This window comes from Drosophila guanche, unplaced genomic scaffold, assembly GCF_900245975.1.
Source record: "Drosophila guanche unplaced genomic scaffold, DGUA_6, whole genome shotgun sequence".
In the NCBI taxonomy this organism is placed as follows: Eukaryota; Metazoa; Arthropoda; class Insecta; order Diptera; family Drosophilidae; genus Drosophila; species Drosophila guanche.
Window position 1 is genome coordinate 261,610 of NW_022995767.1, and position 27,769 is coordinate 289,378.

Below are 27,769 nucleotides of genomic sequence, written 5' to 3' on the forward strand. Positions count from 1 at the left end.
GGAGAGTTAAACAAAAAGCACACATGAATCAGGGTAGGGAAACAGGGCAAAATTAAGCACTAGAGAAATAAATATATAATAAAACAGGCAACGTGAAGTGACTGACTTGAGGTGACTAGACTTACTACAGAGATATCTATATAAAACCGTCAATACGAAACGACGCTGACGCAGACGCATAGGCTGGCACAGGCGCTGGCGCGGGTGATGGAGTTGGCGTTGTTGTTGGCGCAGTCGCTAGCTGGTTGGCAGTCGACGCAGCCGCCGCCGGTGGCGTTGGCGTTAGCGTCGACGTAGCAGTTTATTATTAAGACGGGCGCGCGCTGGTCGCTCTTAATTAGTTGTGCGATATAATTCTAGCCAAGCGGTTTACCGTAGGAACCATCGGGAAAAGCAGCATCGAATCGAAATAACCGCAATTCGAAATCCGCATGCTGCGCATACGCCGTGTATCCAATACGATGCGAGAGTCCGAACAAATCCAAAAGTAATTAGCAAAAAAAACAATTAAACCGTTGGGCCGTTAGCATACACGTTATTATTTTCGTTCTGTTTTTTTAAATTGGTTAAAAGTTTTGTTGCCAGTGTTGATAATGTTGAAAAAGTTCGTCCTCTTGCTGGGCCTATTCCTACTACAATTTGACAGCTACGCAGCGAGCACGACCGCCACAGGTGAGTCTGAAAATACATTTCAGGGGGATGGGGGCTTGGTCTTTCCGGGCCATTATCTAGACATTGTGTCACCTCAGATTAAAAAAAACGGACAGATCAATGGATCGATCGAACACTGCTCTTTGGTGGGGACAGGGACAGGGACATGCCGATGAATACTCTTCTTTAATTGCCATTTTAATGGACTTGTCGTAATTGACGAGGACTCCAGGCAATGTTAATGACCGCCATTTGGCTGGACATGAACTACTATCTATGTATATATCTACATCCATATGTATGTAGGTATGTACATGTGCATGTGTTTGTGTATGTATCCGTGTGGCTCTTATCTAGGCTCTCAGCAGCGATGAGTTATGCATATTTATTGGGCACATCACTCGTGATGGCTTTATGACACACAGAATGGGATTTAAATTCGGAAATATACATTCATCTATTTTTATGGCTGATTCCATTAGAAAATCAGGGCTAACCACAATCTACAAATGTACATACACTCGTACTTCTCCTGCTGCCTGCCGCCTGCTGCCATTTGAATCGCACTTGGCCCATTATCTCCGAAAGTCTATTTCCTTTCATGTCTCTGGATTGTGGCCAGTGGATTTGGATGTGGATCGACTCGAATCGACTCGACTCGACTCAACTCAATTCGAGCACAATAATTTATTTCCATTATCAGTTGGTCGCATATATGCCATGATCTGCAGATTTGAGTTTATAGACTCCTTTAGTCAGCTGAAATAAATCGATTCGTCAATCTATTAAAGTTTCTTTTCAGCATACATATTTTCCACACATATGTACATATGTACATACATATGTATTTATCTCGGCACTCCAATTAAATGTAAAAAAAAAACACAAATTCATATTATTCTTCCGAGATAATTACATATGTATATCCAAATTAATTGGGGAGTAACTAATCTACAATAAAGGCTTAAAATTCCATTAACTTGTATGTGAAATCCGATTTTAATAAATAAACTTCACTTTGTAGTTTTTTTTTCAAATATATACTAATTTACTATTACTATTATCTCCTACAAGAAAGGTGATTCTTGAGAAAAGTTCTTCCACAAAGTCTTTCTAACATATTAAAATATTCAAAAAAAAAATACTACAAAATAGTTAGATCTCCCCGAAAATGTATATTTTTAACTTTTAAAAAGCAAGGAGTTTTTGTCCTGGTGTGACATAACCCGTACGACAGAGGCTCAATTTTAAAAAAAATTACGAATCATATTTTTGTATAATTGGGGATCCATGGAACAGACTTACTCGAAGATCACATTATTATTTTCCATTTTTTTGTATGTCAATAGGTATGTACATACCTTCGCCGAAATCTGAGTTTGAATCAGTCGCCGCGAAAACCACTTCCGTATTTGTCCCGTGCGAATCGCTCGATTTTTTGCAAAAATATCGAAAAGGAATGGAAGAAAAATCGAATAACTGATTCCAATTGAAGGCTTTCAATTGACCCTCTAATTTGCTTAGAATCAGACGTTTATGGATGTATATGTTTGGATGTACAGTACTAGAGATGCTTTCTTCTGTGCGCTATAAATAAGACATTTTAGGGTACTTATTCTATGAGGGTGGTGTACAACTATGGACAATGACAAAAAACAAGCACTCTCAAATCTTCGGACTTGATCCAGAAAAGTGTGCAGTCATGCTGTAGTCACTGCATTTGCTGATCATGTCTCTTTGTGTAAAACAAATATGGAATCGGACCGCCGATCGGTAATCGGTAAGCGAGAGCGAGAGCGCCGGTGGCAGAGTCGGCGGTATGTGATTCCCAGATTCTTTGGAATCGCGAATTCCAGGCCCTCAACCATGCCATGCTTAGAGACAGACTCACACTCAACCCCAAGCCGAGATCTATAAATACGATACCCATATACATCCCCATATGCTTTTAGAATGCTCATTTGGCGTTTGGCTATTGCGAATTGCGATTTTCGCTGGAATAATGAAAAGGAATTTGTTCGATTCGCGCCGACGTTCCCATTAACATTTTGGTCTTTGGCTCTTCCCAATCATCCGGAACGGGAGACTATTAAGTCTCTCATTTGTCGCTGTTCCTGTCTCAGTTCCTGTCTCTTTTCCTCTCTCTCTGCGATCCGATCTGATCCAAGCTATGAATCATCCAAATTGCAGCATAAACGCCCAAAGTGGCTACATTCATATTCCCACTGCCACCATGCCGTTTCGTTTCCACATTCCATAGATCCAACTGGCTTCTTTCTGCCTGTTCCCATGGTGTTCCCTGAGTACCACGAATAGCTATGTATTTATTTATTTGTTATACACGATACTCGAAGAGTAAATAGGGTATATTGTATAAGTGCATAAAGTGTATGTATGTAACGCACAGAAAAAACTTTTCCGACCCCATAAAGTTGATATGGCTATATTGACTCGGCTTGATGCTGATCAAGAATATATCTATATCCTTTATGGGGTCGGAAACGTTTCCGTCTATGCGTTACATATGTACATCCACTGTGTGCACAAGCACAATATACCCTATTTACTCTTTGAGTATCGGGTATAAAAAAAAAACAATAAGGTGCAGACGTACTACTGAGTACTGGGTATAAAAGTTGTGTCTCGTAAGAAGCGTCTCAGACGTCACTTCTCGTTTTAGATGTATGTATGTGCGTACAGAAATATATACATCACCAGCATTTCTCATTTATTTAAGCTCTTTCTCCGACTTCCAGACTATTCGTAATTACTCATGATAAGGGTTTCAGTTGCACGTGCAACAAGCCACACAGTGTAAGCACATATATAGACATATGTATGTTTGTAAATATTTAATAAGCAGTCAGTATTTAAATTGTGTGGGCAAAAGCGAATTTCAGTTAATTAATTTTTTGGTCGAAAGTCAAGTAAATTGTAGTTTGTAATATAAATTATTACATGTGTATAAAAAACAACAGAGAGTTTAAGCGGTATGGCTATAAAATTAGGTGTACGTACATATGTACATACATATTTACATATTTAATACATAAGTAGTTAAGTTCCTTCGGCTACCACTGTTAACCAATAATACAGCACCTATTAATTTATCGTTTATTAATTTAATTCATTCTTGAGTCAACATTCTTGAGCCCATTTTCTTGAGGCCAAAATTATTTTGTCCAGGGCAAGTAACGCCCAGCCGACAGCTGGGAACAGCCGCAAGGCAGCAAGTCAATGAATGAAAATAGACAAACAATTACGAGTACGAGTATTCAGCTACTTTGGAGCCAGTTGGACGCCAATTGGTTCGATTTGTTGCGCGTTTTCTTTGCATTGAGCCGCAACCGTCTTTGAGCGAGTTTCCCCTCCAAACTTCCGAACCTCGCCACGTAATTTGAACGAAGTTTAAATGAAACAATTGCACTACCCGAAACGATTTTTCCTCAATGATCTAAACCAACTTTTTCTGAAAGATATGGGGTTAGAAATGGTGAAATGATATATATATATATACATACATATATATTTCTTTCTATGGCAGAACTTTTTTTTAAATAATTTAAAAAAACTGGTATTGGTGGACCAACCCTCTAAACTCTTAATTCCCCGTTTAGTAACGACATATTTTAAGATTTTTGTAAATTGTATTAATTCTTCAGTATTCTTCGATTATTGAAACCAGAAATATTCTGGAAGTTGGGCGCGGAGCCCTCCAAAACCTAATTTTTTTTGTTTTGAAATGAAAATTTTCATTTTTTTAGGTTTGGTTACCCAATTTTAGCTCAGTCGTCTCTACATATATAGATTTTGATGATCAACACTTTAAACGACGCCGTGTGAATACACCTACATATTCATAAAATAAAGAACCCAGGATATAATTTTTTTTTTTTACTTTTCCTGAGTTTTTACAGTAAACATTTTGTTAACAATACCGCACAGAAATCATAATTTTTGGATTTGAAAGCCCTATATTTCCCGGACGGGAAATGTTCAATATCAAACCGCTACCTATGAAAAAAGCATTAACAAAAAAAGTTAGAGTTGGATGAGTATTTTTATTGATTACAAAGCAAGCAAAATACATACATTTGTACATACAGACATGTGTACATACGTCCAAGGGTAGATCGACTAATGGCAGTAGTGGTGTTTGCCAAATTGCTGGTAGGAAAATCGAGCCAAGCCAACAAAAAAATCATCGAATTTCCACAATTTCCGTGAGTGGAAATGACTCTCATTAATGGCTCTGGTTGGACGGGTGCTGAATGAGAGGCTGATTCTTGAAGCTGAGACTGGGACGGGAACAGAGACTGAGAGTGAGGCTAAGGTTGCAGTGTTCCGAACTTGTCCGTTTGTGTATTGCAATGCAGCTCATAATCGCTCTGGCAGACAGCTGGCAACAAGTACAATAAACTTGTTTGCCGGCAATTCAAGCTCATTTCGGAGCAGATTCGAGCTTTGCTTGTCTTTGGAAGGAGCGCCACTTCTCAGTTCTTTTTGTGGGGCCTGAGCTTGCGTTGGAGCTGCAACTTGTGGAGCTAAATGCATTCCGTGTGCAGAGTCAACGCGACTCCAAGTAAGATCTGACACCAGAGCAAACCAGTCCGTCCAAAAGGATGGTTGCTTATTTTCGTGACGTGTGTGTGTCAGTGAGTGTTTGCGTGTGAGTGTTTGCAACCGCAATATACATATGTACACATATGTATGTACATGCACATTGTATGTATGTAAATATGTATGTATGTATTTTTGTAATATGAAAATAACATGACCCACTGATATCGGTCTAATGTTTACTCGCCTCGATTGTCTTCTGCTCGCCGTGTTTCCGTTTCCAGATTTTTTTGTTTGCTGTGCTGCTGTGCCCCGAGTGCATCTAATTATTCAATTATGACTGATTGTGCAGCTCTTGCTGTAGATTGCCGTTGTTGCTGTTGTTGCTGTGCTGCGTCGCTGTGGCTGGTGGAGGAATTCTGGCACGCAATTCTCCACAGATAAACACAAACAAATCATAAACGGGGGAAATCCGCCGAGCGTATCGCACGTGATGAAGGAATTTTGAATCTCCGCAATCAGGTCAAGAGGTTATGACGTCACAAGCGCGCTTTTATTGCAGTCCCCGCCACAAACGGCGCAGCCGCCGGGGACTTGGTTAACAATATGAGACGAAATGAATCGTAAAAGCCAATAGTAATTTATGGGCTGCTTTAGTAGAGGGTGTAAACGAGAGAGTGCTGATAACCGTAAACTCTCCCACACACACAAACCTGCATACATATGTACATACAGAGACGGAAACCTCAGACAAGGTCCCAGTGCACCACCTTCGCTTAATTTCTTGGTAAATCTGACAAGATAATATAATCACAGTGTCCCCGTGCCAGTGCAAGAGATTATGGTAAATGAAACGGGGCTCGGGCTCAAAGCTTTTAATACCCTTACAATCCATATTTTCCATTATTCTTGCATCTTCAAATGTACATTTGTATGTGGTCAGAATTGTAAGTTAGGTAGTTTCTTGCTTTGCACAAATCTTGCATAGAAGTCGTACAGCTCTCTCTCTCTGCAAGGGTATACACATTACACGAAGAAAAGTAAAATAAAACATAGGCAGAGACGCCTTAATGACTGTCCTATTTATTTTGGACTGTCGATTCAACTGCCGTTTTCCGCTAAGCGACGCCAAAATGCACAATTTCCACAATAATGTTGTCCAATACCTCCAATCGAATTGCCAATCACTATCAATAATTCCCCCTGGCCACGACTTTGTGGGGCGATTTCTTGGGTAGAAGACGCATTAAACTGACATCCAGTCTAGTTTCTCACCCGCTATACATACTATTTTTATAGTGGTTATCTGATCACAAATATGAACGGAATCTTTTTGTTTTTCGTGGCGTTTTTGCTACAATTGTTCTGCCGAACTGTCAGAAATTCTAGTGAAACCGTAAAAATATACTGAACAATGAGTGAAGAATGAAAGGAATTGTACCCTTGAGCATTGAGCTTTCATGCAGTATGCACAGGACAGGTGTGCATCAATAACGGACACAGACTCCTGCAGAAGCTATTAACAAAGGAACGAAAAACACAATCTAATCGGTAGGTGGTTTGGCATGTTTTTTTTTTGTTTATTTTGTTTCTTTGTTATTAACAAAATTAATAATCATTTATTTATTTATGGACAGCGAGGTTGGAGTTACATACTATTGACTTGTCTTATGGTAATAAATGGCAATGGTTGCTGTGACCTTCGGATATGGTTTAGTAATTTACATACATAAATACATTTGAATGTATGTAAAGCTTCTGCAAGTTAGTGTGTACAAACATACATATGTATGTATATTTTATATATTATACCATTATATTCATAATTAAAGTAAGTTGCTTAATTATATGATAGAGTTTACGTTATGAAATGTTAACAGAAAATATATCCCTATATTTTGCGTAAACGTATGCATACGTATTGCATACGTAAGTACATTAACTATACAGTTTTGGTTTTTATTATTATTCGATTAATTGGGTCGATTGTTGTACCCAGCTGTACCCTGATGAGCGCCTAGTTCTCTGAAACCATAAGAGCTGAAGCAACCAAATGTGATGTGAAGATTTATGGGATTTCACACTGAATCATGTTTGTTTCAAAATTTTGCGCCGCCCCTTTCCGCCTCCACAAAGAGCGAAAATCTGTGACATCCAGAATTCTGAAGACACGGTAAACCAAAAACGCAGTTCCGCAGAGAATGGCCATATATATTAGATCAGCGAATAAAGCTTGACTCAGATCAATATTATAGCCAGAATGAATAAAATCACTTGCAGTCGCTCCACCTTGAAGGCGACTTAGAATTCTGAAACCTTAGGTTATATCTAAATGAAAAAATCTGCGAGGACGCAAACATGCGCACGAAAAGACCACATTTTAACAAGCAATGAATTCTCTACCAAATGCTTCCACTAGTATGGTTCTGGGGACTTTCAGGCACTTTGTAAGACTTGCCTCTTCAAAGACAAATTTAGGATATACATTTATACATGTTAAACGATTAGCGTTTACGCAAAATATAGGGACATATTTTCTGTTAAAACCCAAAAACAAATGTTGACAACCTTTCTAATGAGGCTGCGAAGTAAAATTAAATTAAATTCGAAATTGCAATAAACACCCCCAACACTATAAAATTTAAATATTTATTTACGCTTCGAATGCTTTCTAAGTTTTTTAAGTCAAAATTTCGAAAAAAATTATTTCGATTGTTGCATTTCAAAGCTTAATATTTATCGTTTTTTGTATTTTCCATTAAAATGCAAGAATCTAGAAGGTCCACATACTACATACATATGTATGTAAATGTGTATGTATATACAACATACATACATATATACCAAGCCCATGCGCATGTCAGAATGCTTAACATTTCGATTGATTCCGTTTTTGTTCTGTTTGTTTTGCAGCCGGCAATGAGAGCAACTTTCTGGAGTCATCCCTGAGATACTTTGATGAGCAGTTGCTGTACGACATCTTGCCACGTGCCTCGTGCCCGGGCGACGATGAGATCTCACCGATGGACGAGTTCGCTGATCTCTTCACAGGTAAGCTTTCGCTGTGAACAGGCTGTCTCCAACTGCCAGCAGAATTTAAAGTCTACACATACAACAATAGATAACCAGAATCAGGTATGCTACGATACAATAATTTCACGCTGACATTATCGGTCGGGTCGGTATAAAACTTCATCGGAAAGACTTGAACTTGCCCGTGTGAAGTGAGGCGTCCGTTGTCCGTTGTCCAGACTCTTCGGGCAGTTTCTTCTTTGAGTTACCCTCCACATTATCAGCAGGTTCTCCAGATAACAGACGATTGATTGAATGGGAAAGGAATAGAATCAGGCGATCCACGAATATGTGTGTCTAGATTCTACGTACACACTCGTGCATGCATACATATGCATCTGCATATGGCCATTTTTACATATGAATATATAGGGCACACACACAGGCACACAACGTCGCTACGTTTGCTATCTTTCTCTAGCGCTTGCCTCTCTGAGAGCTGAGAGAGCGTGGTGAATAAGCAGGTGCTATTCCACTCAGCTGAAGCATGGTGAAATTAGTAACAAGATGACGGATTCACCACAGTGCCTTCTCATTCGAGGAACACCAGCTTGTCAGTCGTTTGCCAAACGTCGACGAAAGAGGTTGTGTATCGCACGATTTTTTCATTGTCTTCTTCTTTTTATTCATTTTTTACGAATGAAGACGTAAGCGGAAGACAATGAAATGTGTAATGTAATGTGTATGTAATTTAATCTTTATTCAATTACATCTTTTTTAGAAACAAACATGTCTGCAAAATATTTTTGCTATGCCGCTCCAAATCGTTTCTTTGCTGTCAGCAGAAACAATAAAAGCGAAGAGTGCAAAACGTAAAATGTTTGCTATCTCTCTCTAGCGCTTGCCTTTCTGAGAGCTGAGAGAGAGTGGTGATGCAGCAGGTGCTCCTCCACTCAGCTGACGACGTCACCTTGTTAGTAATTTTACCATGCATGCAACTACTATTCTATTTTAAATTTGTGATTAAATGTGTATGTTATAGAATCTTTACATTCAATTACATATTTTTGCTATGCCGCTCCAAACTTTACTTTGCTGTCAGCAGAAACAATAAAAGCGAATAGTGCAGAACGTAAAACGTTGGCTATCTCTCTCTAGCGCTTGCCTCTCTGGAGCTGAGAGAGCGTGGTGAATAAGCAGGTGCTTCTCCACTCAGCTGATGCATGGTGAAATTAGTAACAAGGTGACGGATTCACCACAGTGCCTTCTCATTCGAGGAACACCAGCTTGTCAGTCGTTTGCCAAACGTCGACGAAAGAGGTTGTGTATCGCACGATTTTTTCATTTTCTTGTTCTTTTTATTCATTGTTTTTGAAGGAAGACGTAAGCGGAAGACAATGAAATGTTTAATGTAATGTGTATGTAATTGAATCTTTATTAAATTACATATTTTTTAGAAACAAACATGTCTGCAAAATATTTTTGCTATGCCGCTCCAAATCGTTTCTTTGCTGTCAGCAGAAACAATAAAAGCGAAGAGTGCAAAACGTAAAATGTTTGCTATCTCTCTCTAGCGCTTGCCTTTCTGAGAGCTGAGAAAGCGTGGTGAATCAGCAGGTGCTCCTCCACTCAGCTGACGACGTCACCTTGTTAGTAATTTTACCATGCATGCAACTACTATTCTATTTTGAATGTGTGATGAAATGTGTATGTTATAGAATCTTTACATTCAATTACATCTTTTTTAGAAACAAACATGTCTGCAAAATATTTTTTGCTATGCCGCTCCAATGTTTACTTTGCTGTCAGCAGAAACAATAAAAGCGAAGAGTGCAGAACGTAAAACGTTTGCTATCTCTCTCTGAGAGCTGAGAGAGCGTGGTGAATAAGCTGGTTCTCCTCCACTCAGCTGACGACGTCACCTTTTTAGTAATTCTACCATGTACCATTCTATAGAATACCTTACTAATACATACAAGTATATGTACATATGTGCATTCCTACATATGGTTATGCTTAGAATTCAATAAGATAATCGATAAGATTTACCAATTTATTTCAACCGCAACCATGTACAAAGTCGGTTTTCGGGGTATATTTTGGCAATAACAGGAAAAGATAGATGGATATGTACACATGTATTTACATACTCGTATGTACATATTGAATACTACATACATATTTGCGTTTCCTCAAGAATTGTATCCCTAATCATAGATTCTCGTATGTTACTCTCCTCCCATCCTACAGTGGAACAGCTTCGACAGGGGTGGGTGGTGCTTCATGTCTTCGCGGCGATATACTTCTTCATATTGTTGGCCATTATATGCAACGACTACTTTCTGCCCACGGTGGAGTGCATCTGCGAGGACCTGCATCTGTCTAAGGACGTGGCGGCGGCCACCTTTATGGCCACGGCCACATCGATGCCGGAGTTCTTCACCAACACCATCAGCACCCTGATTCTGGAGTCGGATATGGGTCTGGGTACGATCATCGGCTCGCTCATGTTCAACACATTGGGCGTGGCTGGTTTGGCTGCGCTGTGTATTGACAAGGTATGTAATCCCCATGAAGGGGACACTTAAGTGATCTCATTCGCACAGAGCAGATTTACCAATCTACGCAATTTTACAGCCAGTTCAGCTGGACTGGTGGCCAATAGCGAGGGACTGCTTCATCTACATATTCAACACGATCATTCTGCTGGTGCTGGCCTGGGGTGGCAGCATTAGCTTCGTCGAGACCTGCATCATGATGGGCTTCCTGGTGCTCTACTATCTGATCACATTCAACAACAACAAGTTCATGCCAGCCATTCGCGTGTTCATCGAGGATCGCATGAACTGTTGCTTCTCCACGCGTTACGGTAAGTCATTCATGCATACATATGTACATATGTACATACAAATGCGTACATGAGTGTGGTCCATTTGTATCTTTTTTTTTGTATGACTTAAAGATTTGACGGAGCCCCCGGAGAACAGCGCCAAGGCACAGCTCCCGCTGAAAAAGGATCCCCTGTCGGGCGATGGCCTCTTCGTGGTAAACCTTCCCGAGAACACCTCCTCCATGTCGTCTACCGCGAATCTGACGCACTGTAAGCGCTATCCCTCGCTCCATACCTACTCTTTCTCAGGGAACTGTTTCTCTCTGTCACAGGGTACGGCGGTGACAGCGATGCCGACGATATCCCGGACAGCATCTACGCCTATCCCCACGACTCCTCCCGCTTCATGAAGGGCTGGTGGATATTCGTGTTCCCCATTCGCTTTACCCTTTCTTGGCTAATCCCGCACCCTATGAAGCATCGACGCCTCTATCCACTCTCCTTCATCATGTGCATCCTCTGCATCGGGGCCAACGCCTACCTGATTGTCTGGATGCTGACGGCTTTTGGCGTGGCCATCCACGTGCCAACTATAGTAATGGGTCTGACTTTCCTGGCTGCCGGCTCCACCATGCCCGAAGCCGTCTCCAGCCTGATATCTCTAAGGAACGGTAAGCGGAACGAGCCTATGTGCCGATCACAGCCTGATTACATTGTCCCCAACAGGTGAAAATGGAATCGGAGTCTCAAACTCGCTGGGCGCCAACTCGTTGGCCATTCTGCTGTCTCTTGGCGTGCCCTGGTTCATCAAAAACTGCATTCACTATGGAAGCGGGGAGCCGCAGCAGGTCGGCACACAGGGCATCGAGTACAACATCCTGATTCTAATCATTTCCACCGTGGCCCTCTTCGTAATACTCAGCTTCAGTGGCTACCGCTTGACCAAGCGGGTGGGCATCGCTCTCTTCAGCGTCTACGGCGTGTTCATTGTTCTCCAGATTTTGATCGAAATGAATGTGTTCTTCCCCAGGGACTGCAGCAGCTAGTGGTGGGTGCGTCGCGGTGTTACGTCTGTGCCATGTGCTTCTGGTGCTGGCATCAGCAGAAAAACCGACATTTTAAATTATAGGTTTCCCTTCATGGGGTGTTTTTTGTTTTTGTTTCTGTTTTCGTTGATTTCTTCCTTTCTAATTAAAGCGTCGATTTCTGCTCAAGACTGTCATTAGGGTGTAAAGCGAGTGCAGGAGGAAAGCTTCAACAGAAAGAAGGGAAACCACTAGCCCTGCAACTTTATATATATAACTGTAAATATCTGTTTTTTTTGTAAATATTTGTGTGTTGTTTAGTCCCATAGTTGTAGGCATATAACGATGACGATTCACAAAAGTTTGAACTGTTACCAAAGCACTAAACAATATACTAGGAATTAAGCGAAGTGAAGGAAAGTCCTCGAAACCAATCAAACCAAATGTTATAGCCTCATACAAACCTAGATGATCATGGTGCCCCACGATATTTCCAGCCTGCAGACCACAGCCTGAGTTCCGGGGTGCTCTGTCATTCTGCTGTTGATATTGCGCCAATAAGTGTTTAAAACACTAACAACTATTCTAGGCGTTACCTAAAGCCCTTGCCACTATTGTTATTAATTTATAAATAAATTCTAAGAACATTTTTACAAAGTGTGACTTTCGTTCGATGAGCTGATTGGGTGGGTGCTTGGGTGCTGTTCGGTTATGTTCCCATAAATACAACGAGGCACAAGCCATCGTGCTGAGCGTTAAATTCTCATTTGGCTGACCCAACCGAACCGAACAAACGTCAGTATCTCAAATGCTAGTAATGATAATTACATAAGAGCATGTCCAGCAGCCTGCTTAGGATTTTCGGACTCAACAACCGATAAATAAGATAACTGAAATAAGATTGCCAAGTACCCAAAAGAGGACATTTAATAATTGTCTGCGAAAGACAGATCTTAAATAAAGTTGAAACACGGCTCAAAAAACAATTTTTAAAACAGGAAGGGACGTGTGAGAAGCTTCTTACGTGTCAAAAGTGTATACCCGGCACTCAGTACTACATCTGCACCTTAGCGGTGTTTTGTCAAATTTTAAATTTGTTCTTCATCTGTCATCTACATCTACAACACTTCTCACACCAACACGCTCCTTTAGCTCGCCCCCTTCCCTAGACCCACACACTGCAGACTCGCGGCAGAGGCAGAGGCCGCTGACTAAAATAAACAACAAAAGCTGCTGGACAGGGTGGGTTTAGCCACCGCAAATTAATATCTTCATTGTGGCTATAATAATGATCCAATCGGAACCCAATTTGGTGATCTGGTAGATTTCGTCATTCCCTATGGAATGGCGTTTTTAGTTTTCTTTTATCTTCAAAATTGTTTTCGCCCTTTTTAGGGGGCAGGGCTCATTTTTGAAATACACTTGTAACAGTGGGAGCATACAGAAGTCTGGATTCAAAATTTGGTAGCTCTAGCTTTTATGGTCTCTGAGATCCAGGCGCTCAACAAGACGGACGGACAGACAGACATGGGTCTATCGACTCGGCTATTGATGCTGATCTAGAATATATAAAATTTATGGGGTCGGAAACGTTTCCTTCTCTGCGTTACATACAACCGTTATTCGCACAAATACAATATACCCTATTTACTCTTCGAGTACCGGTTATAAAAATAAATAATTACAACGAAATAATAGAACAGCTGTGATCGGTTTTCGTATTCGTTTCTTTTTAGAGGGGTTTAATTTCCTTCGCAATAGAGAGGGTTGGAATTTTCTAAAAGTTACATCACAAATCAGAAACAAATAAGTTGACAAATGAGATCAAACATTTTGCAGCTTACAAAGATACGTCGTACATATGCATAAATACAAATACGAATTTGAAAACATGTCTATACATACATACATGCATACATACATATGTATGTACATAAATACATACATAGATACATACATAAATATGTACATGAAAATACAGTGGAAAGAAAAGCTATTTTAAAGAAACAATCGTATTTTATGCTTGTTATTTTGAGGTCTTTGTCTTTTGGGAGCTTATATAATCCATCTTAGAGATATTTATATATTTATTAATATAGGGGGTTTCCCGCTTGAAGGGGAGTCTATGTTTTTTTTTCAGCTAAACAAAATTCAATTTTCAGTTTACTTTTAGAATTTCTTGCAGTCTCAGTTGGGTTGCAAAATGTCTTGAAGATTAGGGGGCTATAAAGGGCTAAGCGAATGCTGTCACAACGGACGTTTGTTTGTTGTATAATACAGAAATACTTAGAACTAGATACTTTCATTTTATGCACACACACATTTACAAAAATGTATGTATGTGTGTGCATTCAATTGGTATTTCCACAAATGCAACCCATGTACTACATGTACATACATTCATTTACATATATATATATATATACTCTATAGTAGGAATATATGTATATATAGATGAATGTATATAGATAGATATCAAGGAAGTTTTATAAACTTGCCACATACATATGTAACATCTGCCAATCTAGTCTCCTGTCCTCGGGCAGGGCATGCAAGGTGGTCTGCATGCCGTCTGCTTCCTTGTCTTGTCCTGTTTCTCCTTTTTTTTTAACAAATCAGTCTGAGCAATTACAATTCAATATGCGAATGCGAGCCGGCAACTTTAAGCTGCTTCCTAACAACCTGTCGAACCAATTGGCACAAATTACAATAAATATTCACATCAATATTCATACATTTAACGACGACGGTGATGCACCACTGATCAGTGTGCACACAAAAAACTGAGCAGGTAACACAACGCTAAGCTAAGCAGCATCTCCCAGCCTTGGGTCTGGAAAATCTTGAATTTGCTGATTTTACCCTGGCCATTAGGTGCAGCAATGGTGTCCGTTTTTAACGTAGTAATTGTGCATGGCTGCAGTGCCGTTCCTGCTATAGCTGCCGTTGCTTCCGTTGTACATGTTGCTGGTTAGGTCTAAATCAGCGCCGGCATTGCCTTTCCCACTGAGGCCTCTTCTGACTCCAGAGTCGTAGGGGGAAGGGAACGGTGATGCATTGGCAGCGTTGCTGTTGTCGGTGCTGATGGCCGCATCAAAAGCTTTAATTGGATTTTGTATAATTTTGCATGTGAACTGGCGGTGGGGTCCCGGCTCCTGGTGAAGTGAGCAAACTTTAGATGGATGGCTTGGCTTGACAATCAGATCAACCACTTACCTTTGGCTGGATGGGAAAGCAACACCAGAGTATGAAAGCAATGAATGCTACCAACGTACCGACAAGCAGTATGAAGTCCTCGATTGTCTACACATCGACAAAATCAATGTACGATATCAGTCTCACGTACATATCCATATACACATGTATGTCACACACACGGATGCACTTTTTTATTGTAGTGAATGTTTTAATATGCAGGTCTTACTTACCGGCTCTTCGCCAAGCAGAACATGATTAATTAAATACACAAAGTCATCGAATGGTGTCATTGCGAAGCTCCGCTGTTAATCAGTTTAAACTTTGCTTGGGGTTGGGTGCGACGTTCGGACGACATTAACAGCGCCTGCTGCTACGGCTATATCTGTTGGTCCTTACTAATGTCGCAACACGACAGAAAACAACATATTTTCACACTATAAACAAACAAAGATCAAAATCACCATAATTAAACATTACTTTTCTAGTTTTTAAATCGTAGTTATATTTATTCTACTCGGCTGCTACCCAACACATTGAGATGGACATTTGGCGCGATGTTGTGCTCTATCGACTAGTATCGATTAAAAGTATCATGCAGCTTCAAATTGACATGGTCAGTGGAGTGACCAGACCTAGAGGTAGCTTACATTCGTTTTGGCCGATGAGATGACATATCGATTAGCCCAACATCTGATATAGGAGAGGAAGTGCCATCACTATCCATATTTCAAAGCCATTTAGTGTGTTTTTGTTAAAATTTGTGACTTTATAAATAACAGCAATGGGCAAGAAACGTAGCACACCCAGCGACCAACAAGAAAATACCGGAAGTAGCGATGAGGTGTCCAAAGTGTCAGAAAAGATTGCGACTGAACCCGAGACTAGAAAACGAAAAGAATCACGGTACAGTTCGAGTTCATCATCCAGCAGCAGGAGCAACAGCAACAACGACGTGTCGAACTCCTCATCGGGCAAACAGCAAAAACTTACTAAGAAAGCTAGTCGCAGCACAGAAGGCGCTGAAGAAATACATGAAAAACGGATCAGAAATCAGACGTATCCAAACAGCCAGAAGGTGCATGAGCAACGCTCAAAGTGGGACAGTCCCGACCGTGGGAACGGCGGTCAACGTCACAATTCCCATAGAAACATAAAACAACGTAGAAACAGTCGTAGCTGCTCACGAGAGCGCGAAGGGGATAGAAAGATAGAAAGAGAACGCCACCGAGAAAGCGACAACCGTGACAATCACATGCGCCGCGACCGCAGCCGACGGGATCAAAGGAAGCGTTCGCCTGTGCAACGACAACGAGCACGCAGCAATGAACGGAGGGAGCGACCGCGGCGTTCCCCCGAAAGACGTACAGAGCGGCAAGTACATGTGCACCATCCACCGAGACGCCCCTTAAACATTTTAGCATTTTTTTTCAGGCATAGCCGCAGTCCCCGCGATCGACCAAACAGAGAACGACTCTTTGCGCGTCGTAAGGAGCAGCGCCGCGAAAATCGTGGCCGTGGAGACGACGAACACTTTGAGTGGGGTAGGAAGGGCGATGACAAGGAGCAGCCGTATGAGGAACCTATTGAAAAGGAGAAGCCCAACTTCGGCCTAAGTGGAGCCCTCACCGAGGAAACCAACAAAGTTAATGGAGTTGTCGTCAAATACTCAGAACCAGTCGAGGCTCGCAAGCCGAAGCGTCGCTGGCGCCTGTACCCGTTCAAGGGCGAAACAGCATTGCCTACGCTGCACATACATCGCCAAAGCTGTTTTATAGTGGGCCGCGACCGCAAGGTGGTAGACCTGGCGGTAGATCATCCCAGTTGCTCAAAGCAGCATGCAGCTCTGCAATACCGGCTGGTGCCCTTTGAGCGTGAGGACGGCAGCCAGGGAAAGCGTGTACGTCTCTACCTAATTGACCTGGAATCGGCCAATGGAACGTTCTTAAACAACAAGAAAATAGATGATCGCAAGTACTACGAACTAATGGAGAAGGACGTCATCAAGTTTGGATTCAGCTCTCGCGAGTACGTTCTGCTCCACGAAAACAGCAAAGAGGACCAGGAGGATGATGACGTGCATATCAAAGAAGAGCGTTTGGACGTACATACTAGCTGAGGAAGTTAATCCCTAGAGCAGCCAGTACGCAATTTCGCTTTGTTCCTGCCTCCCCTCGGCTATTGTCTCGGTTCATAAATTTACGACACGCGCGGGCATTTGACCCGTGTTAAATTTTACCCCTTCATCATGCACGATTTTTATTTCTCGCACCTTGGCTGAGATCACTGTACATTTAATGAGATAACACGATCTTGCATGCCCACTGCCAACATACTCATAAATAAAAATCAAAACGAAAAATCTGAATTTTACCTACCCAAAATGAACAAAATGTAAATCATCAAATCTAAAGCGACAGCAATACGAGAAGATGTCAACCCGAAAAGTGCTAGCACCAGCAAATAACTCAACTTTACGACTCGAAGCGTCGGCTTACCAGCCTACAATGCCAGCTTTCAATGTGTGTTTGAACCCGAAACGGGCAACAGTATGAGGTGGCAGCTCCCAATTTTGCTGCTTGGCTTGGCATTTGGCACTGCCCACCGGCTGCGTCGTCAGATAGTTGCACCCACCTGGCTAAGGGATCCGATTCGTTTGCCCGCCTTGCAAGCATCCAAGGTGGTAGTGACGCCGCAAAACCTGCAGGAAACCGCTGCTATACGCGCAGCAATACAAAAGGCCGTCGCAGAGGACACTTATGTAGTCGCTGCTCGTCCTCCGCCGGTAAGTAGAGTTCCAGTCCTAAAGTCTCACATATGTATAAGGCAAACATTGTTTACATCGAATACATATGTATGTATGTATGTATGTTTGTACATGTGTATCTTTATATGTACATACACAACTATGGAAAAACACGATCTATTCAGTTTTATGGTCTCACATCTCGAGCCGTCATTGGGGCAGTTTGTAATCTATGCATTAACAGTCTTTATTCCCTCGCCAGGAGCTTTTGACATCGCTTGGGAGCGGGAGCATGATGCCAATGCTGTTGCTTGCTCCAGCAACGCTGAACCAAACATGGAATCCAACGCTGCCAATGTTGGGCATGTTCAACCTCTGGTCCGCCATGGTCGGCTAAGCGTTTTTGACAGAGTCACAACTCGAATTTATAACTCCATTGATTACAAAATTACAATATTTAAAGTAATATGGACATATCTTAATATGTATGTACATATATATGCAGACGTATACCTAGAGTTTCCGAACCGCAGACGAGCACTCATCGATCGAAAACTTGAGGAAGCCTGAGCAAATTCGAGCTGCGCCTCTTGAGAACCTGAAAGGATTAATGATTAGTAATAATGATTCGGGTTTGGTCAAACTGCTAGCACTAACTGAGATTGTTTTTGCACAGTTTGAATGTTGTTTTCAATCAAGTGAAAAAAAACGAATATCAGCATCAGGTTTTAAAAAATGTCATATAAGGAATTACTACAGTACGAACAGTTCTAAAATGTGTCTAGCCTTTGGTATATCGTGAGAGAATTATAAATCTCTCTAAAAACTCTTTCATCTGTACAAAAAGTCCTATTAAATAATTACTATCCATTGTTGTTTAGCTCTATAATATAGAGTCTGTATGCAAGCTCACTACATACATACATATGTATGTACATATATCAATAATTAAAAAAAAATTGCTCTAAAGTATATTTTTGCATGTATGTACTTATGTATGTATGTATGTACATACTAGAGTGTGTCTTTATGTGTTGTATGGGACCGTAAATCAAAGTTAATTACATATGAATAACATTTAACAATTATTGTGTGAATTGTATTTTTATAACTAGACCATTTACTACATATATGTACATACATATGTACATACTACAGAGTATATGCACATATATACATATCAGCACATAAGTTCATACATATAAGCACATATGTACATATAAGCACATATGTACATATAAGCACAGATGTACATATATTATTTCTATACGCAATATATAATTTAAAAATATTTCTGCGACATGTGTTTGTGTCTTTAGAAATTTTGTTCCCTTTTTAATGAAAAACGAATTCTAACTAGATCCTAATGATTCGATACATTAATATATGTAAAACAAACAATATGTTGTAAAACAAAACGTTTCCAAATGCTATGGTCGAATGAATGTCTGAATACTTGTGAAATCTCTTCTATCATAATTTTTTTAGGGAAGAGTACAAAATACGCACATAAACATATCCACATACAAATGTATAAAATTTATACATTTATACTATAAATGCATGTAAGTGCTGCCTGCCATACACAACCTGTTGGCAAACGGATGGTCTGTTCCGAACTGTGAAATATGAATAACCTTGGCAAGCTTTGGAATTTCCATCTCATAATCGATCTAAATATTCAGATATACATACATATGTACAAGCAGACAGACATATAATCGAACATACATATGTACAGCTCGGTAACTGTACAAGAGTGCACTGAATTACGACTGGCACTGGCGGGCACAAAAAACAATGAGAGCTTAATACAATACAGTTGGCTTTTCGCTTTCGTTTTATACATATGTATATGCATGCATCTACATACATGCGATTGTACATGTATGTAGCTTACGGGGTCGAAGAGCTGCCGAAACAGTGCACACATATGTAAGTAAGTACATATGCATGCAAGGCGTCTCCTCAGAGTGAATTAGGTGATGTAGCACTTGGGTGCTTGCATGAAGTAACTATAAGGAGGTCTCTTCGGTGGCAGAGTTACTCGTTCCTTCTGCTTATTTTCAGTGCTCGTTTGCGTGTCGAAGCGTGCAATATTTTTTTAAATTTTTTCAAAATGTTTTTTTTTTTAAACAAAGACTACTATCATCTAGCAAACTATTAAAAATTTAATTATGAAACAATTATGTTTTTTCACATTGCCTTCAAATGGTTAATCAGCACACTCCATTGTCGTTGCCCTTACACTTGCAGCGAGAGCCCTTTCACTCGCACTTTTCACTCGCACGTTCAGCTTATTTTTGCCGACGAGGCTTCCTTATATAGTTTCTTCATGGGTCCTTGTCGCAGACCCCAGAGGGTAATGCCGTTTTTGTTAGTTTCCGTCTGTCCGAGTGCGGTCCAAACAGCGACACCTGCCTTTAGGTCTGTTATTGGGCCAGAATAGAACTACCCACGAAACTAGCACAAAAAGTGGCTAGTCGCATTGTTGCTTCGATCTTGGCCTTGAAGCAGTATAATAAGCGAAAAACGGTAAAATGATGATAATGAAAACTACAAATATCAGTTAATAACACACAAATGTTTCGTGGAATAATAAATAAGTATGGGGGTTAAATTTCCATTTCAACTTCGACTCAAGCAGCAAGGAACGACATTTAGCTTGGCTGTGGTCAGGCCTGAACGATTTCGATTGTTGTCCTTGGTCGGTCTATTATCTCTTCGGATGCTGCGGCAGATGTTTCTATGCATGGCCCATTAGATGTGTGCAAAATGTGCATGCATACATGGATACAAGTATGTACACATGGATATCTGTCTTATCTAACCTCGTCGATGTCCTCGCCCTCTGAGGAGCTGCGAATCGTATTGTACTGAGAGTTGCGGCTGCGCAGCATGCGCAGGAAGCTGCCCACGGCGAAAATGGTGCGGCGATGTCGGTGAAAAATTCCCTGATATAAGGCATCTCGTAGCGTTTTCCGATCTTCTACGTCCACCGACGACGTCAATGATGTTTGATGTTGCACACGTGCTGCGAATACACAAAATAAATACGACTAATTAGTGATAAGAAGCGTACGTTGATTACGGCTCCATCAATATACAGTGCTCTCCAACTAAATTGCCTGTAACATAAGTCACGAAAAGCCATCGGATTCCAATCGTCTTTCATTACCCTATTTAATTTTGAATTGAGCAAAATACGGCAAATGCATGAGGGTATGGCTGCAGAACGTTTGGAGTAATAATGATAAGTCGCCTGGATGCTGATGGTGTCACTCTCTGAGACCCTCCATTTGTATTTTTATACCCGGTACTCAAAGAGTAAATAGGGTATATTTTATTTGTGGGGAATAACGGTTGTATGTAACGCACAGAAGGAAGCGTTTCCGACCCCATAAAGTATATATATTCTTGATCAGCATCAATAGCCGAGTCGATAGAGCCATGTCTGTCTGTCCGTCTTGTTTGTCAGCTCGTTCTCAGAGACTATAAGAGCTAGTCACCAAATTTTTTTTGTGTGAGGGCGCTGCCTCTGCCTCTACCGCAAAGTATTAAGTTGAGTGGCACTGTGTAAGTTTTAATATTCCTACAAGGTAAGGTACGCTCTGGCGCAACTCGAATGCATATATACAAAAGATTGAAAGGAAACATAAAGAGAATCTTAACCCAGTTTCTTTCTATACTTATGTATCATCAGTTGTTTGGGCCAAACTAATTCTCACAACCGGCATACATACAGTAAGCACACATATTAATTCGTACACCATCATCACCCTAGTTTGAACACCTATAACTTGGCGTACGGTCAACGTAAACAGAAAAAGTTAATTTTGTATAAATTTTATTGATTATTATTGTATTGTATTATTGTATCAATAAAATTTTTGTATGACTAAAGATCAACATATTTACTAAATGTTTATGAAAAAAGTTTTTAATAATCTTCTATAGTATTCTTATAAAAATAACCTTAAGCAAAAATGTAATTTTTTTCGCACATTAATTATTCCTACAATTATTCCTAAAATATTAAAATATATATTATTAAAATATTAAATGACTAAAAGCACTAAAAACAATCTTTCCCCCAATGTGTTGGTGTCCCACGAATTAAAATTGACCCCCTTCCACAATCAGTACCGGTTGCAATAGCTCCCTCGATACAATTTTGGGCTTCCGTATCCTTTTTTTACAAATTTTGCCACCAGGCTTCATGGAACTCAAGTTTACTAACCGTAGTGAAATTTTCAGCTGGTTGCAGTTTTAAATGAGCCAGATTTGATAAAAAAAAAGATTAAATTTTGTGTTGTTTTATGGGATGGGTCAAGTTTGACTTCGAATTATGACCAAATGGAATGAATGACACGTGGATGCCAATTGTCACTCAAAATATGGTTAAATACACCCTTTTTCACATTTCCATTAAATAAGACCATTAGTACAGCTCCAGTTAAAAAACGAGAAGGGACGTGTGAGACGCTGCTTACGAGTCACAACTTTTATACTCGGCACTTAGGACTACATCTAGATGTAGAAGACATCGCCAACCACTAGATATCGTTCAAATAACAGAACACGTAGTAAAAAGCCTACTAAATAAAATGCACCAAAAAAATTGGATCAGTTAATCGTATTTTCCAATTTATGAGACATTTAAAACAGCAATAAAATTTGTACTTTTTCCCTGCACATTCTGTGCAATAATGACCGCTAGGTTTCACAGCAGATTTTACGAAAGTTGCGCCATCTATGAAAATTTCTTATACGCAACTTTGATGGTCACGCTTTTTCTAATACAGAGCGTTAAAAACCGAGTCTTGGTTTTAACTTTTAAAAATTATTTTTTGGCCACTGTTTCCGCAACTCCTCGCAACCAGTTCAGAATCAAAATCTCGAAATAAAAAGCCAAGTGCTGCTGTTCGACCGAGTCGGAATTCAAATCAATTTAATCTCTTCTTCTTTTCAATTTCGATATTTACCTATTAAATGCATGTTCTTCCTCTTTCTCTATCATATTCACATATCACATGTATGTTCTATGGCAACAAGCTTCTGTCAGTATGTCGTAAATGCAACAATTCAATAGCTTAATGCTACAAATTCATTTTACTTATACAAAACACTAATTGCTCCGGGCCATAATTAGGCTAACTGGCGTAAACAGCCACCAAAACTGGTCATTGTGACAATAGTGCATCTGCACCTCAGCGGTGTTTTGTCAAATTTTAAATTTTTTCTTCATCTGTCATCTACATCTACAACACTTCTCACACCAACACGCTCGCCGCCCTTCCCAAGACCCTCATACTGCAGACTCGCTGCAGAGGCAGACGAAGCGATCGCACAAAAAAAAAAACAAATATAAGCTGTGGGACGGGGTGGTTTAAAAGTAGGAAGAAGCATCGACAGGGGGAGGGCAGAGGCAGGGGCCGAGTGAAGCAGATGCAGAGTGTGAATGAGAGAATGTAAAAAGAGCAACAAAAGCTGCGGGACAGGGTGGGTTTAGCCACTGGAAATTAATTTCTCCATTGTGGCTATAATAATGATCCGATTGGATCCCATTTGGTGATCTGACAGTTATGGCCAATTCCTACGGAATGGCGTTTTTAGTTTTCTTTTATCTTCAAAACTGTAAATTTGGGAAATACATTGGTTTCAGTGTGAGCATACAGCAGTCCGGAGCCAAAATTTGGTGGCTCTAGCTTTTATGGTCTCTGAGAACTAGCCGACAAACAAGGCGGACAGAGAGAAATGGATCTATCGACTCGGCTATTGATGCTGATCAAGAATATATTTACTTTATGGGGTCGGAAACGCTTCCTTCTGTGCGTTACATAAACCGTTATTCCCCACGAATACAATATAACCTATTTAGTCTTCGAGTACCGGGTATAAAAAACAACACAGGTGAAACACTAGGCACCCTCCGAAATGCCATACAGCAGGGACCACCATTTTCTCATCATAGGCTAAATGTATTTTCGCAAGTCCAAAAAATAAAAAAAATGTCTTACATGGACTATCTGGTCAAATCGCATTCTCTAGAAATTAATCTGGGCATGGGTTTCTCCAAAAGTCTTCCGGAGGTCATCGGAGGGTGCCCAGTGTTTCACCTGTGTTGTTTTTGAGCTGGAGCTGTACGAATGGTTTTATTTAATGGAAATATGAAAGAGGATGTATTAAACTATATTTTGAGTAACAATTGGCATCCATGTGTCTTTATATTTAGTCATAATTCGAAGCCAAACTTGATCCAGAAAAAAAAATTACACAAAAATTAATCTTTTTTGGATTAAATCTGCCTCATTTAAAGCTGAAACTAGCTGAAACTTTCACTACGGTTAGTAATCTTGAGTTCCATGAAGCCTGTGTAAAAAATATAAAAAAGGATACGAAAGCCCAAAATTTCATCGAGGTAGTTATTGCAACCGGTACTGCTTGTGGAGGGGGCTCATATTAATTCATGGGGCACCAATACCTTGGGGGAAAGATTGTTGCTAGTTCTTTTAGTCATCATAAAGACTAAATGTAGCAAACAAAAATGTTCATTGTACATGTTACCTTTAATATTTTAATTTCAATCAAAGAGACGGACGGCTGTACGAATAATTTATGTGCGAAAATATTGCTTCAGTTAATTTTTATAAGGATACTATAGAAGATTATATAGTAAATATGTTGATCTTTGATACAAAATTAACTTTTTCTATTAACGTTGACCGTAGGCCAATTTATAGGTGTTCAAACTAGGGTGATGATGGTGTACGAATAATATGTGTGCTTACTGTACATAGTCCTCAATTTTGAAGTAGCGACCGAGTGGGACATGTGTGTTTATATATGTATGTATGAATATATATGTATATATTCTTCATGTATACTAACCAGCTATGGGCGACTTGGGCGACCTAAGTGAGTACTCGTCCAGGCTTTTTCCACTCAGATCTAGATTTAACACCTTTTTAGTCAGCTGTTGGGCGGCGAGCTCCATTTCAGCGGTCTTCTCGGTCTTGATGTCTACATTGCGCTGGCTAACGGCGCTTTTTGTGGAAACTGTGGCCACTACCGCTTTGAGAGAATCGCTGCTTTTCCCCTTGCCGGCATCGGTCATGTTGTCGTTCGATTTAGCGGGGACAGGCGTGTTGTTGTTGGCCTCTGCCTCCTGGAGAGTCGTCTCAGCCGTCTTATCAGTATTATTGTTATTTGAGCCCGAAGCTTGTGTACTGCTTGAGCTGGGTGCCTCTAATTCCGCAGATTCAAGGCTGCTCTTTTCTAAGACCTCGACGGCAGCAACAGAAACAACCATTGTTTGAGCGCGAGCCTCGGCCAAGACGCAGTTTCGCTTCGCAAATCCGTTTGCCGCTTGTTGTTGCTTGTTTGTCGTTTGCATATAAACTATTTCCGCTGACGTATGGCGATTCGGCTTCGCTTTGTGTGGTGTACCCTCTTTTTTCTTTCGCTCTGGCTCCGTTTATTTTTGATGAGTTTGTGGGGATTGTTTGCCCAGCCCACCTTTGTTTTGTATTTTTAGTTAAGTATCGTATCTGTTTTGTTGGTTATGTTGGCGGTCTGGCTTCTATGGCTACCTGCAAATGATTGGCTGGCGGCAATATTAAAACTCGCGCTGTAATGCGCCACCTTGTGGGTGCAGTCGGTAAGCGTGATTTGCGGTAGTCTGAGCTGTGGACTATCGACACCTATACTATCGCTCAAGCTGAGGTGGCTTAAGTTATCGATGATCTCGAAAAGTTTCAGCTGATCCAACGTGGTTGTTGTTAGTGCCGCTGTTGTACTCCTCTGATTGTTGCTCTTTAAACGACGCTGCTGCTGGCTACGATGCTGTTTATACAAATCACACATTATCCTGGAAGCCAGCCCAGCTGCGTTTTTTATTTCCGATCTAAATTCACCTGCGACTGCTTCCCCAGCATTTGAATCGTATGCTACTAGTTTCAAGGGCCTTATATGCACGCTGATGGGATCTGGCGGAAAGCCTTTCCAGCGCTTCTTAGAATGGCTGGCCGCCTTACTCTGCAATCCCTTCAGTAGCGTAAACAGTCTGTCAGTCAACTTCTGAACTGCTGATTGCCGCTCCCACGAACTGTCGACTGTGTCCAATACCAAGCGAGGCGACGACAAAGAGAACTGCGATTGCAATTGCGGCGTGTGCCTTATTGCATTACGCTGGCCAATCGATTCCAAGTACTTGAGGTTGGCGTTCAACCCTCTGTCGTAATATCCGCTGGCCAGTTGCAAATACGTGTAGAAGTCCACTCCCCCTCTGTGGGGGTGTCGTTGTAGGTTTTCCACCTGGTTATTATAAATATTTAAATTATAATTGACGTGACTTCTGCGGTTGCTGCTTCTGCCATTGTCATTGCTATTGCCGTTGCCGTTGCCTTTGCCGTCTTCGTCGTCTTCTCCACTGACTTCGTCATCATTGCGTGTCCTCGTGTTGCACCGATATCGCTTCCCAATGCTGCCAAGCTGCACAAGCTTCTTTAGCTGGTCGAAATGTTGGGCACTCTTAATTCTGCGCACTGCGTCATTGTAGGTCTCTTCGGGCGGTTGACCTGAGCAAATTGTTACCCGTCCACGGGCTGCATACGTATCGTCAAATCTGTAATTATTGGAAGCACCACAATAAAAACAGATAAGCAATTGTAGATACATGCATGTGCATATGGATGTGAAAATATTAAAGCCAAAGCACGTACAATTTACTGAGCGTTTGCTGTGGCAAATCGCGGCCAGTCTACACTCAGATTTCATGCGCTGGAAGCCATGCTAAGCCAAGGCCGTGTTACTCGAGCTATGAAGAAATTTAATATGAGCCACAATGAGCCCGGATCTTCCTCACCTCTGTCAACCCAAGCTATATTTATGGCTGCAACTGTGCAACAGATTCTCCACCCTGCCGCCTACACATATACATGCTCCATGCACACGAAACATGCAATCAAATTACCGTATTACGATGGGATGTATATAGATCTACCTTGGGAAATACTGCACAGGGGTGGGCCACACATCGCGCAGTTTCGCATACGTTGGCGCTGCTAATGAGATGGACATTCTAGATACCTCCGCTGCTAATCCTAATCCTGCTCCCCCACTGCACCACTGTCGACGACGCCTTCTTTGGGAGCGGTGTCGGCGGGCTAGCGGATGCTTCTGATGGAGATGCAGGTGCTGCTGTATCTGGTAGTCGCGATAGTGATTGCCGATCTCATGACGGTAGCGCTCTGTGCGAAAGCACTTGGTATCGAAGACGCGTCGCATGGTCAGCCGGGGCGAGTACCTGTTGCCCGTGCGAAGCGGAACACCCACAACCACCAGGGCACAAGCTGTCTTTTGAACTGTCCCCATGGACATGGCTGAGAGGCTGCGAGAAGCCGCGAAATTGACATCCATGCAGACAGTTCAGAGCGACAAAAACAACATGACAAAGGAAAAAGTTAACCCGTGCCACAAGTCGAACTAGCCCGCCGGAGGCAACAAAGCGAACTACGGGAATTCACATAGATGAGCCTGCCATTGTTATAAGGAGCGGGAGTACTCTCCCGAATTAGGGGATGACGGAGTTTTCTTTGGTTTGGTTGGGTGCTTTAAATGATGTACCTGCATTTATGGAATAACTCTGTAAGCAACAACGTTTGCGGTTATTTGTGATCCCGTCAGGCCGCGATTTGTTGCCGTTTATTTGACATCGAAATTAAATGGAATAAAATTATGAGCGCAGTG

At 41.1% G+C, this 27,769-nt stretch overlaps 6 protein-coding genes across 13 annotated transcripts; 3 read left to right on the forward strand and 3 right to left on the reverse strand.

The window, feature by feature from the left end:
* Window positions 1-294: 294 nt before the first annotated feature.
* Window positions 295-12,731, forward strand: LOC117591183 (sodium/potassium/calcium exchanger 3). Of its 3 annotated transcripts, XM_034284312.1 has the most exons (8): window positions 295-487; window positions 574-672; window positions 8,125-8,262; window positions 10,474-10,781; window positions 10,861-11,092; window positions 11,186-11,332; window positions 11,386-11,724; window positions 11,780-12,731. In XM_034284312.1, the coding sequence occupies exons 2-8, from the start codon at window positions 594-596 to the stop codon at window positions 12,097-12,099; spliced, it is 1,563 nt and encodes a 520-aa protein (XP_034140203.1). In that variant the 5' UTR covers window positions 295-487; window positions 574-593; the 3' UTR covers window positions 12,100-12,731. The 3 variants fall into 3 exon arrangements, with proteins under 3 accessions (XP_034140203.1, XP_034140202.1, XP_034140204.1); XM_034284311.1 differs by having other exon boundaries at window positions 295-672; XM_034284313.1 differs by having other exon boundaries at window positions 296-672; window positions 11,186-11,323.
* Window positions 10,373-25,542, reverse strand: LOC117591188. 2 transcript variants are annotated; one of them, XM_034284322.1, is made up of 3 exons: window positions 24,911-25,542; window positions 20,851-21,053; window positions 18,475-18,617 (listed from the first exon to the last, which is right to left on the reverse strand). In XM_034284322.1, exons 1-3 carry the CDS (start codon window positions 25,413-25,415, stop codon window positions 18,561-18,563), a joined length of 765 nt encoding a protein of 254 aa, XP_034140213.1. In that variant the 5' UTR covers window positions 25,416-25,542; the 3' UTR covers window positions 18,475-18,560. The 2 variants fall into 2 exon arrangements, with proteins under 2 accessions (XP_034140214.1, XP_034140213.1); XM_034284323.1 differs by lacking the exons at window positions 18,475-18,617; window positions 20,851-21,053 and adding an exon at window positions 10,373-10,388 and having other exon boundaries at window positions 24,883-25,542.
* LOC117591189 lies at window positions 14,688-15,844 on the reverse strand. Its single transcript, XM_034284325.1, has 4 exons — window positions 15,749-15,844; window positions 15,507-15,667; window positions 15,295-15,381; window positions 14,688-15,233 (listed from the first exon to the last, which is right to left on the reverse strand). Exons 2-4 carry the CDS (start codon window positions 15,564-15,566, stop codon window positions 14,949-14,951), a joined length of 432 nt encoding a protein of 143 aa, XP_034140216.1. The 5' UTR covers window positions 15,567-15,667; window positions 15,749-15,844; the 3' UTR covers window positions 14,688-14,948.
* On the forward strand, window positions 15,962-17,635 carry LOC117591186 (FHA domain-containing protein DDL). 3 transcript variants are annotated; one of them, XM_034284318.1, is made up of 3 exons: window positions 15,962-16,649; window positions 16,704-17,413; window positions 17,444-17,635. In XM_034284318.1, the coding sequence occupies exons 1-2, from the start codon at window positions 16,058-16,060 to the stop codon at window positions 17,390-17,392; spliced, it is 1,281 nt and encodes a 426-aa protein (XP_034140209.1). In that variant the 5' UTR covers window positions 15,962-16,057; the 3' UTR covers window positions 17,393-17,413; window positions 17,444-17,635. The 3 variants fall into 3 exon arrangements, with proteins under 3 accessions (XP_034140209.1, XP_034140208.1, XP_034140211.1); XM_034284317.1 differs by having other exon boundaries at window positions 15,963-16,649; window positions 16,704-17,635; XM_034284320.1 differs by having other exon boundaries at window positions 15,963-16,647; window positions 16,708-17,635.
* LOC117591190 lies at window positions 17,768-18,655 on the forward strand. 2 transcript variants are annotated; one of them, XM_034284326.1, is made up of 2 exons: window positions 17,768-18,058; window positions 18,264-18,655. In XM_034284326.1, exons 1-2 carry the CDS (start codon window positions 17,825-17,827, stop codon window positions 18,414-18,416), a joined length of 387 nt encoding a protein of 128 aa, XP_034140217.1. In that variant the 5' UTR covers window positions 17,768-17,824; the 3' UTR covers window positions 18,417-18,655. The 2 variants fall into 2 exon arrangements, with proteins under 2 accessions (XP_034140217.1, XP_034140218.1); XM_034284327.1 differs by having other exon boundaries at window positions 18,282-18,655.
* Window positions 25,524-27,415, reverse strand: LOC117591184. Of its 2 annotated transcripts, XM_034284315.1 has the most exons (3): window positions 27,024-27,415; window positions 25,936-26,645; window positions 25,729-25,864 (listed from the first exon to the last, which is right to left on the reverse strand). In XM_034284315.1, the coding sequence occupies exons 1-3, from the start codon at window positions 27,398-27,400 to the stop codon at window positions 25,857-25,859; spliced, it is 1,095 nt and encodes a 364-aa protein (XP_034140206.1). In that variant the 5' UTR covers window positions 27,401-27,415; the 3' UTR covers window positions 25,729-25,856. The 2 variants fall into 2 exon arrangements, with proteins under 2 accessions (XP_034140205.1, XP_034140206.1); XM_034284314.1 differs by having other exon boundaries at window positions 25,524-26,645.
* Between the last annotated feature and the right edge of the window lie 354 nt (window positions 27,416-27,769).

Coding starts and splice junctions, on each gene's coding strand:
- LOC117591184 (XM_034284314.1), bottom strand. CDS start 27,400: ATGTCCATGGGGACAGTTCAAAAGACAGCTTGTGCCCTGGTGGTTGTG. Junction 26,646..27,023: donor CCTGTGCAGTATTTCCCAAG/GTAGATCTATAT, acceptor CAATAATTACAG/ATTTGACGATACGTATGCAG.
- LOC117591186 (XM_034284318.1), top strand. CDS start 16,058: ATGGGCAAGAAACGTAGCACACCCAGCGACCAACAAGAAAATACCGGA. Junction 16,650..16,703: donor CGAAAGACGTACAGAGCGGC/AAGTACATGTGC, acceptor TAGCATTTTTTT/TCAGGCATAGCCGCAGTCCC.
- LOC117591190 (XM_034284326.1), top strand. CDS start 17,825: ATGAGGTGGCAGCTCCCAATTTTGCTGCTTGGCTTGGCATTTGGCACT. Junction 18,059..18,263: donor TCGCTGCTCGTCCTCCGCCG/GTAAGTAGAGTT, acceptor ATGCATTAACAG/TCTTTATTCCCTCGCCAGGA.
- LOC117591188 (XM_034284322.1), bottom strand. CDS start 25,415: ATGCAAACGACAAACAAGCAACAACAAGCGGCAAACGGATTTGCGAAG. Junction 21,054..24,910: donor GCCCAAGTCGCCCATAGCTG/GTTAGTATACAT, acceptor GTGTATTCGCAG/CACGTGTGCAACATCAAACA. Junction 18,618..20,850: donor AGGGCGAGGACATCGACGAG/GTTAGATAAGAC, acceptor TAATCCTTTCAG/GTTCTCAAGAGGCGCAGCTC.
- LOC117591189 (XM_034284325.1), bottom strand. CDS start 15,566: ATGACACCATTCGATGACTTTGTGTATTTAATTAATCATGTTCTGCTT. Junction 15,382..15,506: donor TTCTGCTTGGCGAAGAGCCG/GTAAGTAAGACC, acceptor GTCGATGTGTAG/ACAATCGAGGACTTCATACT. Junction 15,234..15,294: donor GCTTTCCCATCCAGCCAAAG/GTAAGTGGTTGA, acceptor TCACTTCACCAG/GAGCCGGGACCCCACCGCCA.
- LOC117591183 (XM_034284311.1), top strand. CDS start 594: ATGTTGAAAAAGTTCGTCCTCTTGCTGGGCCTATTCCTACTACAATTT. Junction 11,333..11,385: donor TCTGACGCACTGTAAGCGCT/ATCCCTCGCTCC, acceptor TCTCTGTCACAG/GGTACGGCGGTGACAGCGAT. Junction 11,725..11,779: donor CCTGATATCTCTAAGGAACG/GTAAGCGGAACG, acceptor TGTCCCCAACAG/GTGAAAATGGAATCGGAGTC.